At 37.4% G+C, this 18,913-nt stretch overlaps 1 protein-coding gene across 1 annotated transcript in view; it reads left to right on the top strand.

Annotated features, from left to right (window-relative positions):
• Positions 1–18,913, top strand: part of LOC129443223 (homer protein homolog 3) — a 28,523-nt gene that overhangs the window by 1,139 nt on the left and 8,471 nt on the right. Inside the window, exons 2-6 of the mRNA XM_073857496.1 lie at positions 261–313; positions 7,716–7,872; positions 11,928–12,059; positions 12,227–12,334; positions 17,298–17,431. Coding sequence (XP_073713597.1) covers positions 291–313; positions 7,716–7,872; positions 11,928–12,059; positions 12,227–12,334; positions 17,298–17,431 — 554 coding nt within the window. The 5' untranslated portion in view covers positions 261–290. The remainder of the gene's footprint in view (positions 1–260; positions 314–7,715; positions 7,873–11,927; positions 12,060–12,226; positions 12,335–17,297; positions 17,432–18,913) is intronic.

Below are 18,913 nucleotides of genomic sequence, written 5' to 3'. Positions count from 1 at the left end.
GAATTGAATGTATTGATGTAACTTTTAAATGATGTCACCTTAAAGTCTTTCTGGCTTATAGACTGACAGTTAACAAATTAATAAATAATAATTATTAGTATTATTATAGCAGTTATTCATTGTATAAATAAAATGTATAGATGTGACATTTGCATTTAGCATTTCACACAAAATAGTGTCACTCATTTCTAGTAAAACTTTTTTTTAATGTTAGGATTTATAGATGATTGATTTTCTGTCATTTTTCTTTGCTGTTATAGATAAAGACTCGGTCCATCTGTCCAGTGAGGATGTTTTCATTACACAGAGAGAGGTGAGTTCATCTGTGTCTATCTATGTCTATGGTCAGAGATGCTTTGTTTAAGATATCTTATGTAAGTTTAGACTGAGAGATGAAACAAAATGAGTGATCATTTGAGATGATGAGCTGATTTCTGTGATTGTGTTTTTTGTGTAAGCTTGTCCAGAAGTTCATTTTGTTCTTGTAATGGCCTTGTTTGTGTATAATTCATCTTTTGATTTTAAGTAAATAAATATCATATGAAGTCTTGTTGTTTTATGTACATCTGTCAAATATCTAGGTCAACTTATCTTTGGCAACAAAGTACATATTATGGTATTCAAGTTGTACCATGTCATTGTAAATTAAAGACAGGATTTGTCTGATAAAATGGAGAAAGGCACCTGTTTGACATGATGAAGTATTTACAGTGCAGTCCTACAGTATAGATGAGATATGACCTGTTAATCTCTACAGAAAGTGATGACCATAAACACATCTCACACAGATGGGATTTTGTTGATGAAACAGGGTGTATAGTTTTTTCCAGTTGCCATGACTACTGCACAATGTATGTTGTGTTGCTGCGTCTCAAGTGTTGGTCTCGATGAAGGTCCGGTGTGCCGTGTTTCTTTACGTCTGACTATAAAGCTGTTGTTGTAGTTTGACCTTCTGCGGTGTTACGGTGGATTAAATCAGCAGTGATGAAGATGATTTGTTCAGACGTGATGCTGTTGGGTCAGAACAAGCCTGACCTCATTTCTTTTTTAGTTTTGTGTCCTTCAAACTGCCCTGTTGTTTTAAAGTAGAGACTCTTAGACTATGGGAAATTTTATTAGTACATATTCCTGGTTTAATTGTGTACGATTTATCATTTTATTAAAAAAATTAATTTAGTTTGTTTTCCAAGACCTCTTGTTTCTCTATCCTTCCAACCAGCTCTCATAGGCCCTGTTTACACCTGGTATTATGATGTGTTTTGGTCAATCTGATCTTAAGTTTACGATGCTGTATACAGGTGTAAATGGGGTGTGAAGCGTTTTTAGCTCATCCACTTTCGACCACATGCAGAGATAGTCAAAAACTCATATGATCGGATTGCTTTTGTGGTGTAGATGTGCATGTGGTTGAATGTGTTCACTTCAAACAGCTACAAAAGACGCCTACTCTCCACCTATTCATGTAATGTATGATGTACCGAGCACAATGTTTTTACATCGGTCCTGACTTTTTAGTGCAAATTCACAGTGTTTAGTAGGGTGGTCCTTATAATGGGTATTTTTATTTTTTTAAATGTTCAACTCTCACCCCCAAAATGTGTTAGGATATCAATAAAAACACACTGTGCAAAATTAAAGTGTTCGTACAATATCTAGAGGTTGCTCAAAGCCTTTGAATATTTCCAAAATCACATCTTTTTTGCAAAAAGTATACCATTTAAAAACGCACAACACACACAAAACTTGCTTCTTGGAGGGTAACTTTGTTCAAGTTATTTCAGTCTCTTCTGATCTGAGTTACCATATAGCAGACGTGCTTCGTGTTGCTTCAGCCATTGTCTCAGTGTATATTGTCTATTGTGCTTCATTCACAATGAAGCTTTCTTGCTTTGAAAGACATATCAAATCTAAAACAGGAGATTTAATTGCATGGAGCATGCTCAAATAAGGCCATTGCTGCCATATAATACATGAATGTATTAAACTTCAAAGGTCTTGAGCAACCTCTAAATATTAATTAACTTAGAATTTTTTTATTTTTTTATTTACTCAAACATATTGGTGAGGTGAGAGCATGAACTTTTAAGTTGAAAAATAAGGACCACCCTTATGTCCAGCGTGGTTTTTAGGCTTTCATTGATCAAATTAAAGTGGCTGCTCTCCACCTCTTTCATTTTTGTTTCATTTTGCGTCATTAAACACGTCATTTCTCCCACCCTTTTTTTTAACGAAAGCAGAGATCCATAGACCATCCCCTCGCAGTAATCAGGACAGAAGCGAATTGAAAGTGAACAAAAGACGCAGATTAAAACACCAGATGTGGATCTCTCCCATCTACTTTTGATCTAATTGACCAAAATGCATCTTAATAACAGGTGTAAATGTGCAAATTAAAAGACACTTCACCACTAGTAAATGTCCAATTGTTAAAAGTCCTGCATTAGATTTCAGTTTCTTTTTCCTCTAAATATGCAATAATGTGACACATTACCATGAAATGTAAATTTATTTCATGATGTACAGTACTGACTGTGCATAAGTCCACAAGGTCAGCACCACCAGCTTTGATGGTTTTAATGTCCATCCATATTTATTTTTCACTCTTTTTATTAAGAAACAAACAGAAAATACAGGAAATATGTACACAAAACTAAAAGCAAAACAATTTATAACTAAGGGCCAGATTTACTAACAGCTTGCGCCAGCACAAACCATCATTTTGTTGTTAAAGGGGACAGAAAATGAAAAACCATTTTTACCTTGTCTTTTTTGAATAATGGTAGTCTACCCACATTCACAAACATATAAAAAGTGCTAAACATGCTAAACATCTCTAAGCTAAACACGATGCAAGAGGAGCATATTATTTAATAATACTCTTTGCCAAATCATGTTTTTTTTTATTTGCTGAATGAAATAAAATGGGAGTCACGAGGAGAAGTCACACAAAACCAGGTGTTTCAAAACGTCTTGTAAACTTTTTTTTACTTTTTTTTGTCCTCTGGTTCTTTTCAGTGTACTATGGTTTCGTTCGCTCAGCTGAGATTTTCCCGAATTTTCAGCTATGATGTCCATGGTGCTGAACTTAAGCACATCAGACATTAGTAGATCACCCGCACCTCATCAGCTCTACTTATTTGTGACCCTGAACTAATTTGCTCTTCTCTTAGTAGATTGTGTTGTTGGTTATTATGGAAATCATTATTGCGCCAGCTGTTGTGTTATTTAATTTGCACCTTTCTAATTAATAACTCGCAGATATTACCACTCCCTTCGGCGTTTTTTTTTTTTTTTTGGGAATTGCGCTGTCATGCTAATTTGCACCGTTTTGTAAATCTAGCCCTAAATGTCTTCCTCAGGCATCAGTCAGTATATAGTGTTGACCTCTCTTGGCACTAAACACATCTTGAGCTTTTTTTAAGGAGACTGAAGTCATCTGACTCTCTCAATCCTACTCACAATATCATTTTAAGGACAAAAACCTGTCAAATATCTTGAAATTATACCCACGGGTCTGTTGAATGCTGCATTCTGATTGGCTGAGAAATGTTCTATGGGTGTTGATTATTTTTCATTAAAAATCAAACCTAACTTTTCAAATGTCTTAAAAATATTCACTATAGCAATGTATTAGGTAACCGTGGTATAAGTGGAATAATTGACTCCGGTCCTTTGAATTATTTTAAATTATACCACGGGTCTGTTGAATGCTGCATTCTGATTGGCTGAGAAATGTTCTATGGGTGTTGATTATTTTTCTGTAAAACGCACACCTAACTTGTCAAATGTCTTAAAAATAGGCACCAGAGCAATGTTTGTGGTAACCGTGGTATAAGTGGAATAATTGACTCCGGTCCTTTGAATTATTTTAAATTATACCACGGGTCTGTTGAATGCTGCATTCTGATTGGCTGAGAAATGTTCTATGGGTGTTGATTATTTTTCTGTAAAACGCACACCTAACTTGTCAAATGTCTTAAAAATAGGCACCAGAGCAATGTTTGTGGTAACCGTGGTATAAGTGGAATAATTGACTCCGGTCCTTTGAATTATTTTAAATTATACCACGGGTCTGTTGAATGCTGCATTCTGATTGGCTGAGAAATGTTCTATGGGTGTTGATTATTTTTCTGTAAAACGCACACCTAACTTGTCAAATGTCTTAAAAATAGGCATCAGAGCAATGTTTGTGGTAACCGTGGTATAAGCGGAATAATTGACTCCGGTCCTTTGAATTATTTGAAAATAATGCACACCCGCGGTGTAACGGCACTCCGCTTCGCGTCGTGCCGCATTACCACCTTGGTGTGCATTATTTTCTTATAATTCAATGGCCCGTCGTCAATTATTCCTTACTGAAACACCTGAACAATATTTTATGTGGTGGTAACCTTGGTATAAGCAGAATAATTGACTCTGGTCCGTTGAATTGTTTGAAAATAATACACACCTGCAGTGTAACTCAGCTTTGCGTTGTGGCCGTGAAAGTCTTGCCTAAGTCAGAGGAGATATATGATGTGTGAATGTATAAGAAACACCTCATGGATTTCTGGGAATTTAGGACAGGCTTTAAGAAGTGCTGTGATAGTGTGATGGTGTTTGGTGGATTTTTAAGGATGTGTTTGTCTGTAGGAGCTTGTGGTTAAAAAGATTCAGGCTCGGGGTTTAGCAACAGAAGACTGAATAGAAGTTCAATCTAAGTCCAGGTCTTACCGCTTCTCTCAGCATGTGTTACATAAGAAATCTGTGTTTCATTCAGATCCCTGAGAAATCAACTATGACCTTTTCATACGAGACTCATTCTGGATTTATTGTAAGATGCTGAAGGGAGAATGAAATGAGAGGTTTTCTCAGATTAGATCCTGAGCTTCATTCTGTTGACTGATTTGATGAACAATAATAATTGATAGTTTATGTTAACGCTGCTTTAGGACGCATCACACCAGATGTTTTCCTCTGAATGACCTTTACTGCTGGAATACTGTATGGTAATAACATCTCATCCAGATTCATTTCCAGAAAGCCCATTATTATGGGATATTATCAGGTGCAGACAGTCTTCTCAATGTAATGGTTATTTAATTTGATATTTCTGAAATCTGACCTTTCCGGAATCTCTTGGATTTCATTTCATGATCCCGTCATCACACAGGGAGCTGTTACTGATGTCTACTGTCTTGCTTTAGTTTAATAGATTCACAGATACATTCTGGTGTTATCATATCATTTGAAATCAAGAAGACTAAAAATAAAGCTGTCAGAGATGACAAAGTCTTTGATGGGGTGCTCACATGTAGTTTAACCATAACACATTAACTGTCATTATCATAGACAATCTGTCAGTCAGATGATATAAACGTCCATCAGAGGACAGATTTCATCTCATCATTTATTGTTTATTTCAGTCTGAGTTTAAAGAGTCTGTCATGACATGATGAGGAAAACACAGACAGAAATGCATGAAATCAAATATCATGTGCTTGTAAAGTTCAGGCTCCAATATTTAAAGTTCATGTGAAGTCATTTCAGAGAATTGTTTCTTAAGTTATTATAAATGTTTGTATTGCTGAAACACGTTACAAAGACAACTATGAAGTACTGAATTGTGGAGAATTTTTTTTTACCATTTCTATGTTCAGGATTATTGTGCTACGTGGATCCATTGCATCATCGAGCTACCATTTTAGCCCCGCCCCCAACACAATCACAAGCATCCAATCAGGTTGTAGCCGTATTTGAAAGTTAAAGGGAGCATTTCACAAGGTTTTTTTAAGATGTCAAATATTTGGTGTCCACAGAGTACATATGTGCATTTCTAACTCAAATACCCCAAAGATAATTTGTTATGAAAATTGTCCCTTTGTAGGTGTGAGCAAAAATGTGCCGGTTTTGTGTGTCTCCTTTAAAATGCAAATGATCTGATCTCTGCACTATGTGGCAGTGCCGTGGTTGGATAGTGAAGATTAAGGGGCGGTATTATTATAATAAGATCCCCTTCTGACATCACAAGGGGAGACCAATTTCAATGACCTAATTTTTCACATGTTTGTAGAGAATGGTTTACATAAACTAAGTTACTGGGTTGATCTTTATCAAGTTTTCTAGGATTATAGAAGCACTGGGGACCCAATTATAGCACTTAAACATGAAAATCTGACTTTTTCCATGTTTTTCCTCTTTAAGAGAGATGGCAGCTTTCCCGGGAGTGCGGGTGGTTTCAGCTGTGACAGAGGACATGCCCCCAATGTTTGAGAGTAGAGAATCCTGTCTGTTTTTGACAACTTATTTTACTTATTTATTTTTAATCATTCAAATTTGGTTGGGTGGTTAATATCACATTTTTCTGTGTTGTGACAAACACATTTAAAAGATTACTCCACTTTCATAAAAAAATCCTCATCATTTACTCACCCCAATGTCATCCAAGATCTTTGTCTTTCTTTGTTCAGTCGAGAAGAAATTAAGCTTGCACACAGCTAGTGCAAGACGAAAAGTTGTGGTATAAAAGTATATTTATTATACATTTATTTTTTTTGGGTGACAATCGTCTTTAGAAATGTTGGCCCATATTGATAGGATAGCATCTTGCAGTTGATGGAGATTTGTGGGATGCACATCCAGGGCACGAAGCTCCCGTTCCACCACATCCCAAAGATGCTCTATTGGGTTGAGATCTGGTGACTGTGGGGGCCATTTTAGTACAGTGAACTCATTGTCATGTTCAAGAAACCAATTTGGAATGATTTGAGCTTTGTGACATGGTGCATTATCCTGCTGGAAGTAGCCATCAGAGGATGAGTACATGGTGGTCATAAAGGGATGGACATGGTCAGAAACAATGCTCAGGTAGGCTGTGGCATTTAAACAATGCCCAATTGGCACTAAAGGGCCTAAAGTGTGCCAAGAAAACATCCCCACACCATTACACCACCACCACCAGAATGCACAGTGCTAACAAGGCATGATGGATCCATGTTCTCATTCTTTTTACGCCAAATTCTGACTCTACCATCTGAATGTCTCAACAGAAATCGAGACTCATCAGACCAGACAACATTTTTCCAGTCTTCAACTGTCCAATTTTGGTGAGCTCGTTCAAATTGCAGCCTCTTTTCCTATTTGTAGTAAAGATGAGTGGTACTCATCGGTGTGGTCTTCTGCTGTTGTAGCCCATCTGCCTCAAGGTTGTGCGTGTTGTGGCTTCACAAATGCTTTGCTGCATACCTCGGTTGTAACGAGTGGTAATTTCAGTCAAAGTTGCTCTTCTATCAGCTTGAATCAGTCGGCTCATTCTCCTCTGACCTCTAGCATCAACAAGGCATTTTCTCCCACAGGACTGCCGCATACTGGATGTTTTTCCCTTTTCACACCATTCTTTGTAAACCCTAGAAATGGTTGTGTGTGAAAATCTCAGCCCATCTGATTATGAAATACTCAGATGGGCCCGTCTGGCACCAACAACCATGCCACGCTCAAAATTGGTTGAATCACTTTCTTTCCCATTCTGACATTCAGTTTGGAGTTCAGGAGATTGTCTTGACCAGGACCACACCCCTAAATGCATTGAAGCAACTGTCATGTGATTGGTTGATTAAGATAATTGCATTAATGAGAAATTGAACAGGTGTTCCTAATAACCCTTTAGGTGAGTGCATATGTGCATGTGATTATAAACACTCATCACAATGTCTTGTGTGTGTTTGTGTATCTCATAGAGAGCAGCCGTTCTTCAGCACAAGAGCTCATGTGTTTCAGATCGATCCCGCCTCCAAACGCAACTGGATTCCTGCCAGCAAACATGCGGTCACCGTCTCATTTTTTTATGACGCTAGTAGACACGCCTATCGCATCATCAGTGTGGGCGGGACCAAGGTGAGCATCTTCTCTCATACAAAGTTTTTTTGATTATTGTTCTTTAGGAAAAGTTCTTCAGTGACTTTAGTTTATATATCTGTGATCATATCAATATCAGGAGGTTTTAACATTATATCCATAAATGATCACTTTTAGTCTGATTAGGTGTGAATTTAACATGCAATATTATGAATTGACATCTGAATGAAATCACATCTGATGCATTGGTGAATAAATGTCAAATGCATTTTATTGTTGGATACAGTATTTCTCTAACTGTATGCTGCACGTTTTGTCAGATGTAGTAGAGGTCATCTGGGTTTGCACAATGTTCATAAGTAGTTTGGTAAAATGCCTTTTGAAGTGTGGTCCACGAGCACTTACAGTCGGTCTACTTGTTATTAGTGCACAAAGGCAGCATACCAAGAAATCCATCCGACTTCTGCAAAGAGAAAGTCTTACCGTATAATGCGATAAAAGCACCTAACAGCGACTTACAACCTTTTAGACCATGATAATTGACTAGATGTGATTTACTAGATGTGATTAGAAGTGCAACAGAATACTTCGTATAGACGTGAAGCATTTATAATCTTACACCTGATCTGTGATCTGTGAGAGGTTTAGCAATGAAGTAGAATCAAAGAGCAGTAATGTGTGTAATGAGGAAAAACTCCAGGCATCAGGACAGAGAAACATTGCATTCGGTGTCTGCTGGTATAAATCAATGTTTGTTGATGGAGCGAATCGAACCTCCGCAAGCTGCTCAGCCAAGCAGAAACTAAGACTGAAGAGTCGATGGCAGTGAATGACAGACCGCACGTGACCTTGAGTAAAACACAGATGAGACGGATCATCTCACTCTTTCTTCTGAATCAGACTGAAAATAATAAAAACATCCCTGACAATATTATATACATGTAAAGATTTCTAATGCATTATGAGGACATTGTTAATGCCGTATGACAGTTTATGATGAGACCTAGCTTTTGTTACTTTACTTACAAACACATTATAAAGCCTTATGGATGTTTATGAGTGGTCTTTTACTGCTTTAAGTAAAGTGATAAATGCAAAATCTCCTTATAAGATGTAGTAAGATATTATGCAATATTGAGGGGGGGCAGAGTGGGCCTGGCCCACCCAATCAGAGGCTTGGCCCACCCTGGCCCCACACCACATAACAGCAAATCTTTTGTACTTTTTTTTTGTATTTTGTAAAATAACTCTTAAGAAAAACTGCATTTCAGATAAAATTAACATTTTTAGTTTGTTACACATTTGTTTTAGTTGATGTAAATAGTTATTTTAAAAGAACAGTCCCTTTTTAACAAAACATTACAAGAATAAACTCAATTCTTAAGGGGTCGCACATCAGACGAGAAGCGCTGCCTCGAGTTGCGTCTAGGACAACTGTGAGGTTTGTACACTGGAAGTGCACAATAAATAGCGTGAGCTTAGTCAGATAGCATCTACAAAATGCTAAATACACGTTAGCAGCTAAATATACGTTAGCAGCCAATGTTAATCGCTAACGATTTGGGAAAAATATGATGTTATATAATGTTAAATTATGTGAGTGGCGCTCTGTGGTGCAACAGGGATTTGAGCAACTTCCTGAGTCAAAGCTGGGCGCCGCGGACAGCCGCCACCTGTAGGCGACAGTGTGCATATACTCATAGAAAACAATGTGTTCTGTTTTTTTAGAATGGCGCGTGTCCAGTGTGCGACCCTCTTTACAGTAAATGCTTCACTCAAGTAACAGGTTTGTTTTAGTTGATGTAAATAGTTATTTTAAAGAATTGCCCTTTTATATCAAATCAAAATTGACTTAATTAATTAATAGATCTGTAAAGGGGTCAAAAATATTACAAATGCAAAAAGAGAGAATGTTAAAATTAACATGTTAACCATTTATATATATATATTTATATAAGTTACTAAATAGTTCTTATATAAAAATGTAAAAAAAATGAAGAAAACACAACAATAACAAACAACCCTAACAATTGCAGTGGCGGCTGGTGACTTCTTTTTTCGAGGGCGCTCAATGCGAAATTCGTCACAACATGTATGTGGCCCATCATGTGTGTGGTTCGTAATTTCAAAATATGTGTTCTGCGCGTCGAGAGGTCCTATGTGCCTCACGTGTCTTATCAAAATAAGTGTCTGCTGTAGACGCGTGTCTACAGCAGGCCCTTATTTTGATAAGACACGTGATCCACATGGGATTCTCGACACACAGAACACATATTTTGAAATTCTGAACCACCCTAAAGGGTTTATGATTAAAGAGATGCCCACTTTTGCCAGGTCTCATGCGTAATCAGAGTTTACTGTTTAGGGAGTGTCTTGCGAGCATTTTGTGAGTGTGAGCGTCTCTGTTATCATAAGTGGTTTTGACGCGTGTGCAGCAGGCACTTATTTTAACAAAACACGTGATGCACACAGGATCACATGACGCAACAAACACATATTTTGAAAACACGAGCAACACACATGACACTCCGAACACATATTTTGAATAAGTGCCCCTCGGATGAGCAGTCATGGGTCGCCACTGAACAATTTTGTTAAATATTAAAACTATAGACATGTGAGTAGATTAAAGCATAAAAGAACCCCACACACAATCCAACTGGCCCACCTGGAATATCACTTGGCCCACCTTTCATCTCATACCTGGAAATGAAACTTTTATAATACATTAAAACTTATAATATAATATAACTATTGAAACTATATGCAGATAAATCATCATGCTCTTACAAGCTATAACCACAAACTTGAAACTGTTGTAATGTATTGTAATTGATTAGATTTTTTTATCAGATGAATTATAAAGTTGCCTGCAGTGTAATGCATTAAGAATGACCTCATAATGCATTATAAATAGAGTCTTCATAGAAAGTGCTACCAATCTGCTCTGATGTCTGACTGCATGTTTGTAGCAGCACAGATGACAAACACAATAAACAAAATGAAAAGTTGTGTTTTTTTCCCATTATCATGAATATTACAAGACTCTCACAAAACCGCGGAGAAAATCTTAAAAATTCTTATTGCTAATGTTGTCGTGATGCTTATTATGAATACACCCACAACTATTCAGGTTACAAAAGTTGTTTTTTTCTTTTATTTAGTTTATTCATATTGATCTTCCGTTATTTTATGTAGGTTACTGTATTTTAATATCATAATAGATTTTGTCAAAACCAATTTCTAATATTTAGTGAAATATTTGTGTTTTGTTTACCGCTTTACATATGTGTATGATACAGTGACTTGGGTACTCATATTAAACTCATGAATCAAAGGTGTGTGTGTGTGTGTGTGTGTGTGTGTGTGTGTGTGTGTGTGTGTGTGTGTGTGTGTGTGTGTGTGTGTGTGTGTGTGTGTGTGTGTGTGTGTGTGTGTGTGTGTGTGTGTGTGTGTGTGTGTGTGTGTGTGTGTGTGTGTGTGTGTGTGTGTGTGTGTGTCAAAGCCTTTAAATCTCAGTTGTATGTGGATTACAGGACTGTCTTGATTTAATCCAACACCTCTCATCTGACCCACATTCATTCAGATTATGTCACTGTCAGGAGTTCAGTCATTCAGGCTGTCACTGTGGTAATCTGCTGCAGGTCACATGACTTCTGGGGTCGTACGAGCAGGTGGGGCTGTCATCTTGGATGACATGGGGCTTAGTAACTTATCGGGACTTTTTTTATGAAAGTGGAGTAAACCTTTAACAGCAAAATTGTCTAAATCATTTTAAGTGGTATTTGGTGGATTAATGTGAATCTGTACCTTACAGTGTCGTTTTGTGTATGTGTATATATAACTGGATATAATTTTAGAAATGAAATAATATACAAACCTTCCTTGTCTAGTCCCATAAGGTTTTATAATCTTTTACACATATTTTATGTGTATTCACATTTACTTCTGTGGCGTGCCCCAAACTATTTTTTATTTTTATTTTAAAGAGAAGAGTTGCTTTATTGTCAACATGATACAGCATCAATAAAGCTCAGATGTTTTATTCAGGTAATATTATTTGGTATATTTATGGTTGATGTCTCTGTCTGTAGGCGATTATAAACAGCACCGTCAGTCCCAACATGACCTTCACTAAGACATCACAGAAGTTCGGTCAATGGGCCGACAGCCGAGCCAACACAGTTTATGGACTCGGGTTTGCCACCGAACAACAGCTGCATCAGGTGTGAACCTAATCTAACTTACACAACATTGGATTAGCATTCATATCTGAGATGTCTGCATATTCTTTAGACCTCAGGTTGTATAGAAAATAGAAATGTTTTGTTAACTGTTTTTATCTCTTGCATGGATGTACTGGGCTGTGCTTTAGGATAAATGTTTTGTTCAGTTTGCAGAGCGTTTTAAGGAGGTTAAAGAAGCAGCGCGTCTGGCCCGAGAGAAGTCGCAGGATAAGATGGAGTTGAGCAATGCAGCGCTCAGCATCGCAGCTCCTCAGGTATGATGTCATCTTACTGCACACACACCAAATAAAGATCTGCAGTCCATCATTCAAATAAACAATCATTTAAATAAACCCTATTCACTTTATTTTTGACATAAATACGGGCACCACCATCTTTGAGCTCTTTTGTGTAAGACTTCACTAAAGATAATAGTAGTCATATTGCGAATGACACAGGTGTGCCGTTTTGACTGGCTTGGTAATGTTTATTATGAAATAATTTGGCATAATTTGTGCAGTTAAGGGTTGCCATAATAGCTGGTACAAACACTGTAAATCTCTACAAAACATTTGTTTTGACTATAATCTGTTCACCAGTGCTAAATGTGTATGTAAATATGCTGAACAAGCCAACGCGCATTCGTAGGCTCGTCAGTCCACATCACTGAATTCATTGAATTACATAAATACAGGAGCAGCATATAGCGGACTCTCATGGCTGTAGACGGTAATGATGTTTCTTGGCTCATAAATGTCAAAATTAATTCATACTGACTTACAAGTCAGTCGCGCCTGACTTTTATTCTGGAAAATATGATATATATTATTACAAAAATGCGATTACAGTACAGAATATATTTAACATAATCTGCTTAGTTAATGTGTATAATAGTTCGTAATGTGTTTGTGCGTACTTTTGTTATGTTTTCAATTAAAATAGGTAAAATAAGATGTAAAAAGCAAATAATTTCATAAGCTTATGTCTCAATCTAGTGCATAAGAAGAAATGTAATAATATTTTCATAAAACCAAAGCAATACTGAATAAATGTAATAGTTTAATATGTTTCTTATTGTGTGTTCAAATAACTGACAATGTATTGAATGAGAACGCTACTGCTGTTTCGGACAGCGTGAAGCTTGAAGTGTCACCATAAAAACTCAAAAACTAAAAAAAAAAAAATCACACCAGTGGGATTGTTGTGACATTTTAAAGGATCACCTTAAACACAAAGTCTTGGTCTATTTCATGTACAAACACTTGATTGACTTTGCCATTGTAAAGATACTGGTATGTCTCTGTGCTGTTATAGTTGCGCATTGAAGACCCGTCACCCCCGAGCAACAACATGAAATGATTAAATATATCTTCATATGATATATTAAGCCACTTTTTAATTTCATCCTCCCACTGGATCATACATGTCACTGTTTTAATCATGTTTTATGTGTGCTCCCATGACATTGTTTTTTACCAGCCGGCTTTTAAAATGGATGTTGCGCACAAAAAATGAAAATGTGTCACAACACTGTAATGCAGGTATACTATAGTGATGAGTTAATATCCAGCAGTACTAACAGCATCATGGCACTGAATAAGAGATTCATTTATAAACATAAAAAACAAATCTAACTCTCATTCACCACTTTTATCATCGACACAAATTTATCGCTTTAATTTTCCTTGAAATTTTGAGTTAAATCAAGTTATACTGCAGTACACAGATACACGATGAAGAGTTACTGTAATGAGAGAGAGAGAGAGAGAGAGAGAGAGAGAGAGAGAGAGAGGCAGGATGAGCTGGGTCATTCATCTCATTGGGAAGTGACAGAAGAACTAGGGCAATGATAAAATTATCCAGTACGTACACACACACACACTCTCTCTTTCTCTCTCTCTCTCGCTCTCTCTCTCTCTCTGCTCATCTTTTCAGGTCAAGAGGCTCTTGGTTTGCTCAAGTTCTGCAGTTGTAATTTCACACAGTCATGGATACAATTTACATTTCTGGGACTTTGAAACAGTGCTTTCCAAACCCAGAAAATGTAAATTTCATTAGTTGTGCTCCTCAAAAAATACTTCCTTGGCCTACAAATGTGAGTGCGTCTATAATTCAATTCAATGCAGTTTTATTTATATAGCGCAAAATTGTTCATTGTTCCAAAGCAGATTTATGTGAAATAGAAACAGAAAACGGAAAAGCAAAGAACAAAAAAGCATGGCAGTTTTTTATATAGTTTTGGATGATGAAGTATTTGAATATATACAGTGAGGAAACTAAGTATTTGAACACCCTGCTATTTTGCAAGTTCTCCCACTTAGAAATCATGGAGGGGTCTGAAATGATCATCGTAGGTGCATGTCCACTGTGAGAGACATAATCTAAAAAAAATCCAGAAATTACAATGTTTGATTTTTTAACTATTTATTTTTATGATACAGCTGCAAATAAGTATTTGAACACCTTAGAAAATCAATGTTAATATTTGGTACAGTAGCCTTTGTTTGCAATTACAGAGGTCAAAGGTTTCCAGTAGTTTTTCACCAGGTTTGCACACACTGCAGGAGGGATTTTGGCCCACTCCACCACACAGATCTTCTCTAGATCAGTCAGATTTCAGGCCTTTCGCTGAGAAACACAGAGTTTGAGCTTCCTCCAAAGATTCTCTATTAGGTTTAGGTCTGGAGACTGGCTAGGACACGCCAGAACCTTGATATGCTTCTTACAGAGCCACTCCTTGGTTATCCTGGCTGTGTGCTTCGAGTCATTGTCATGTTGGAAGACCCAGCCTCAATCCATCTTCAATGCTCTAACTGAGGGAGGGAAGGTTGTTCCCCAAAATCTCGTAATACATGGTCATCCTCTTCTTAATAAAGTGCAGTCGCCCTGTCCCATGTGCAGAAAAACACCCCCAAAGCATGATGCTACCACCCCCATGCTTCACAGTAGAGATGGTGTTCTTGGGATTGTCCTCATCAGTCTTATTCCTCCAAACACGTTTATTGGAATTATGACCTAAAAGTTCTATTTTGGTCTCATCTGACCACATGACTTTCTCCCATGACTCCTCTGGATCACCCAAATTGTCATTTGCAAACTTTAGACGGCCCTGGACATGTGCTGGTTTAAGCAGGGGAACCTTCCGTGCCATGCATGATTTCAAACCATGACGTCTTAGTGTATTACCAACAGTAACCTTGGAAACGGTGGTCCTAGCTCTTTTCAGGTCATTGACCAGCTCCTCCTGTTTAGTTCTGGGCTGATTTCTCACCTTTTTTAGGAACATTTTGACCCCATGAGGTGAGATCTTGCATGGAGCCTCAGGCCTAGGGAGATTGACAGTCATGTTTAGCTTCTTCCATTTTCTAAAGATTGCTCCAACAGTGGACCTTTTTTCACCAAAAAATGGCTAGAGGAGCTGTCAATCTAAAACTAGTTGACCAATGGTCCACCCTGATTTGCATGAAACTTTAACTGCAACTTTTGGAAAAGCAAGCGCAGAATGTGGAAGTGCAATCCAGGGAAAAAACAGCACAAGCATACAAAAAATAATAGAGAGAAGAAAAAATGAAAATGTGATTTTGTATGCAACTTGGATAACTTTGCATTCATTTTCCAGTTTTGTGCAATTAAATGTGTTTAAAGTTCTGATTGATGCTAATTATTTTTTCATTCACATGCATTATTTTTTTGATCCGTGACCTCAGTACATTTGCTGGAAAATGTATACCATAGTGTTTTTTCTTATTTAAATAATGTATCGAGTAGTACTTCAATTCAAACTATATTATAAACCTAGTCAAAGATGGAGTACATGGAGGTATTCACAATGATTTCCTGATAGAATGATGTTTTGGGTGATAATATAATAATAGTAGCCTACTAAAGTGATGTAGTGATATCTGTAAGATTGTAACTGGACCATAACAATGAAAGCAGTATTAATGTAACACATAATGATCAATAATGAAAATACTATTTATATTATAGTTATGAGAATGTAGAAGTCAATCTGCTTAACTTTAATAAAGATCTCACTGCATCTGCAATGTGTAAACAAAGTTCAAACCTTGAGTTGTACAGAAAATGTCAAATAATAATCACCTGTATCTCTTTTATGCCTTCATACTGGATCATGTACAGTTTTCTCAGGTGAGTTTTGCATTGATCATATCAGTACAGTATGTTTGTCAGCAGACGTTTAGAGATGTTTTATCTCAATGTAACACACACACACACACACACACACACGATGATATTGTGTTTCCAAGGTTTGTTTTTGGTTAGCCAGGAAAGTTTAAATAACCATTAGAGAACGTTTTTGTACAAGTTATTTTTAGGTTATTTAAAAAAAACCACCCTACAATGTTATGAGAACGTTATTATTTGGTTCCCAAAAAAATAACCAAAAAATAACGTTAGGGTAATGTTCTGTGTTTGCTGGGTAGCTACAGGTCCCTGAATTCTTGCCTTGCTGCCGAACCTCTGCGCACATACTTGATCCATGCTCGTCATCTCCCCTCGTCTTTAGCAAATCAAAACATTTTATTTTCCATAAGGTATTTGTTTTAGAGATCAGTTTAGCCACTAGCCAGATTGATGAATAGATACAGACCAGAAGCTGACTTCAGCTTAGTTGTGTAAACGCGACTGTGTTTGTGTCTAAAGGATTAAGTAAACAAACAGTGTGACTCTTAACAACCTGATGGGTCACCACTAGTGCTCATCAGTTCTTCCAGTCGTGAGGCACATAGTATATAACTGCATCCCTCTGACTTGTGCTCTCCGAAATTGCCAGGGTTTGTGCCACATGCTGTTTGGCTTAATTTTCTTCTCCCCTTCATGTGTTGACTCCATTTCTAATAAACGCCAAATCCCACCAGGCCCTGCAAAATTGTCTGATCATCCACTAGATTGGAGATTTCTGTTGGGTCTTGCGAGAGCCCAAACCCAATGCAGCCCTCAACATTGTCCCCTATTCATAGTGATGGGAGTGCAACATTTTGTTAAAGCCAATATCTTTTATTATAACCAACATGACACAAAACATTTGAATTGATGGTTTAATGTTTACTACAACCTGTGGAGTATTGATTGTATTTAAAATCACATGAGGAAATGATCTGACACACAAAACATTGATAAATGTCTAATATGATGTCAGTTGTTGTGTTTCAGTCTGATTCAGACAGTTGTGTTTGGTTGTGTTTGATCAGTGTGTATGTGTGTGTGTTGTAGGATCTGTCAGATGAGTTGCAGTCTCCTCCGGCGATGTGTGTGAACGGTCCGGAGGATAAACTCTTCAGGAGTCAGAGCGCTGATATCACGCTGTCCTCAGAGAAAGAGCGCATTAAAAAGATGCTTTCTGAAGGGTAAGATCACCTGTCCAAACCACAAGCGTTTAGTCTTTCTGAAACTCAATGAGTAGAGCTTTGCATAAACAGCTCAAACATCACAGATTCAAATCTTAGGGAGCATTTATATTGATTTTAAAAAATGAATGCACTGTAAGTTGATTTGTATGAGAGCGTCTGCCAAATGCATGAATTGTAATTGGAGAAGAGTGTTCATCCTGTAAAACATCTCTTAATTTAGTTACAGGTCCTCCTCTGTATCCGGTGAGGTTCTGTTACGTTATATTTTATATCTGATCTGCTAGCTGAAGTCTAATGATTTTTATAACCTGAGAGAATCATTGTGCACCGTTTATTGATCATGTGGTTATTAAAGAGATATAAGCACTCAGATTTCCATCCTGCAGACAATGAAACTCATGAAAACTATCCTATAGACTTACATTAAAGGGCCCATTTTTACAAGATGTATTATAATGCGTGCCTTGAATGTGTCTGTAGTTTCAGATCAAAATACCCCACAGATAATTTTTTAGCATGTCAAAAAAGCACCTGTTTGGGCAAGAGCAAAAATGTGCTGTCTATAGTCCCTTTCACACATACAGTCTTTACTGGTAATTTACTGGTAAATTGCAGTTAACATGTCATGTGTGAACAGAACCTTTCCGGTAAATCAGTGCTCCCAATTTACCAGTAAGACAGGTTGTAAGATTACCAGTAATTTACCGGTAAGCGCTATGTGAACTAAAAATATAGGATTACCGGCATTTAGAACGGACGACGTCAGACCCGCCCTGACAGATCGGGCCAATAAGAAATTTTTTATACAGGTGACGCGTTACCCCCGAACTGTTTACGGACGTTTCCACACACATGCTGCTTAAAAGTCGAGCACACCTGAAGTTAACATTCACATTTCTTCACCAAAGTTGTTTAAAACAGCTTACCGTCTATTTCCCATATTGCCGACGTCCTTAGCACACTATCTGTGAAGCCTAATGTGCAAACGCAGGTTGACGCCGCCTCGCGCAATTTGTTTGGTCACGAGCAACTTCGCGACCGTTTGCCACAGATGTGAAAACAAATACGGACCGTGGATATTAAGTCATAACCCGCCGTTGTTTACAAATACGACACGGAGCTCGTGGCCGCACGCCACAGGTAACTTCCTCTTTCTCTCCGAGTTTACCGGTATTTTGATACTGATGTGTGAATGATGTCTTACTGGTAAAAAGACGGAATTTCACTGCATGTGTGAACAACAGCACATTTTTGTATTTACTGGTAAATTCATTCTGGTAAATTCGTGGTAATTTAACAGAATTACTGTGTGAAAGAGGCTTATGTGTGTGTACCTTTAAATGCAAAAGAGCTACAGCTCCTCACTAGATGGCTTTACGGGTCCGCTGAGATCCAAAAACCCAAGGTCAGACTCGAGATGTGTGCCTTGGACACGGTCAGGTACAATATTAGCGGCCTCAGGTCTCTGGTCATTTAAAA

This window comes from Misgurnus anguillicaudatus, chromosome 2, assembly GCF_027580225.2.
Source record: "Misgurnus anguillicaudatus chromosome 2, ASM2758022v2, whole genome shotgun sequence".
In the NCBI taxonomy this organism is placed as follows: Eukaryota; Metazoa; Chordata; class Actinopteri; order Cypriniformes; family Cobitidae; genus Misgurnus; species Misgurnus anguillicaudatus.
This window is presented reverse-complemented; position numbering and strand designations above follow the sequence as displayed.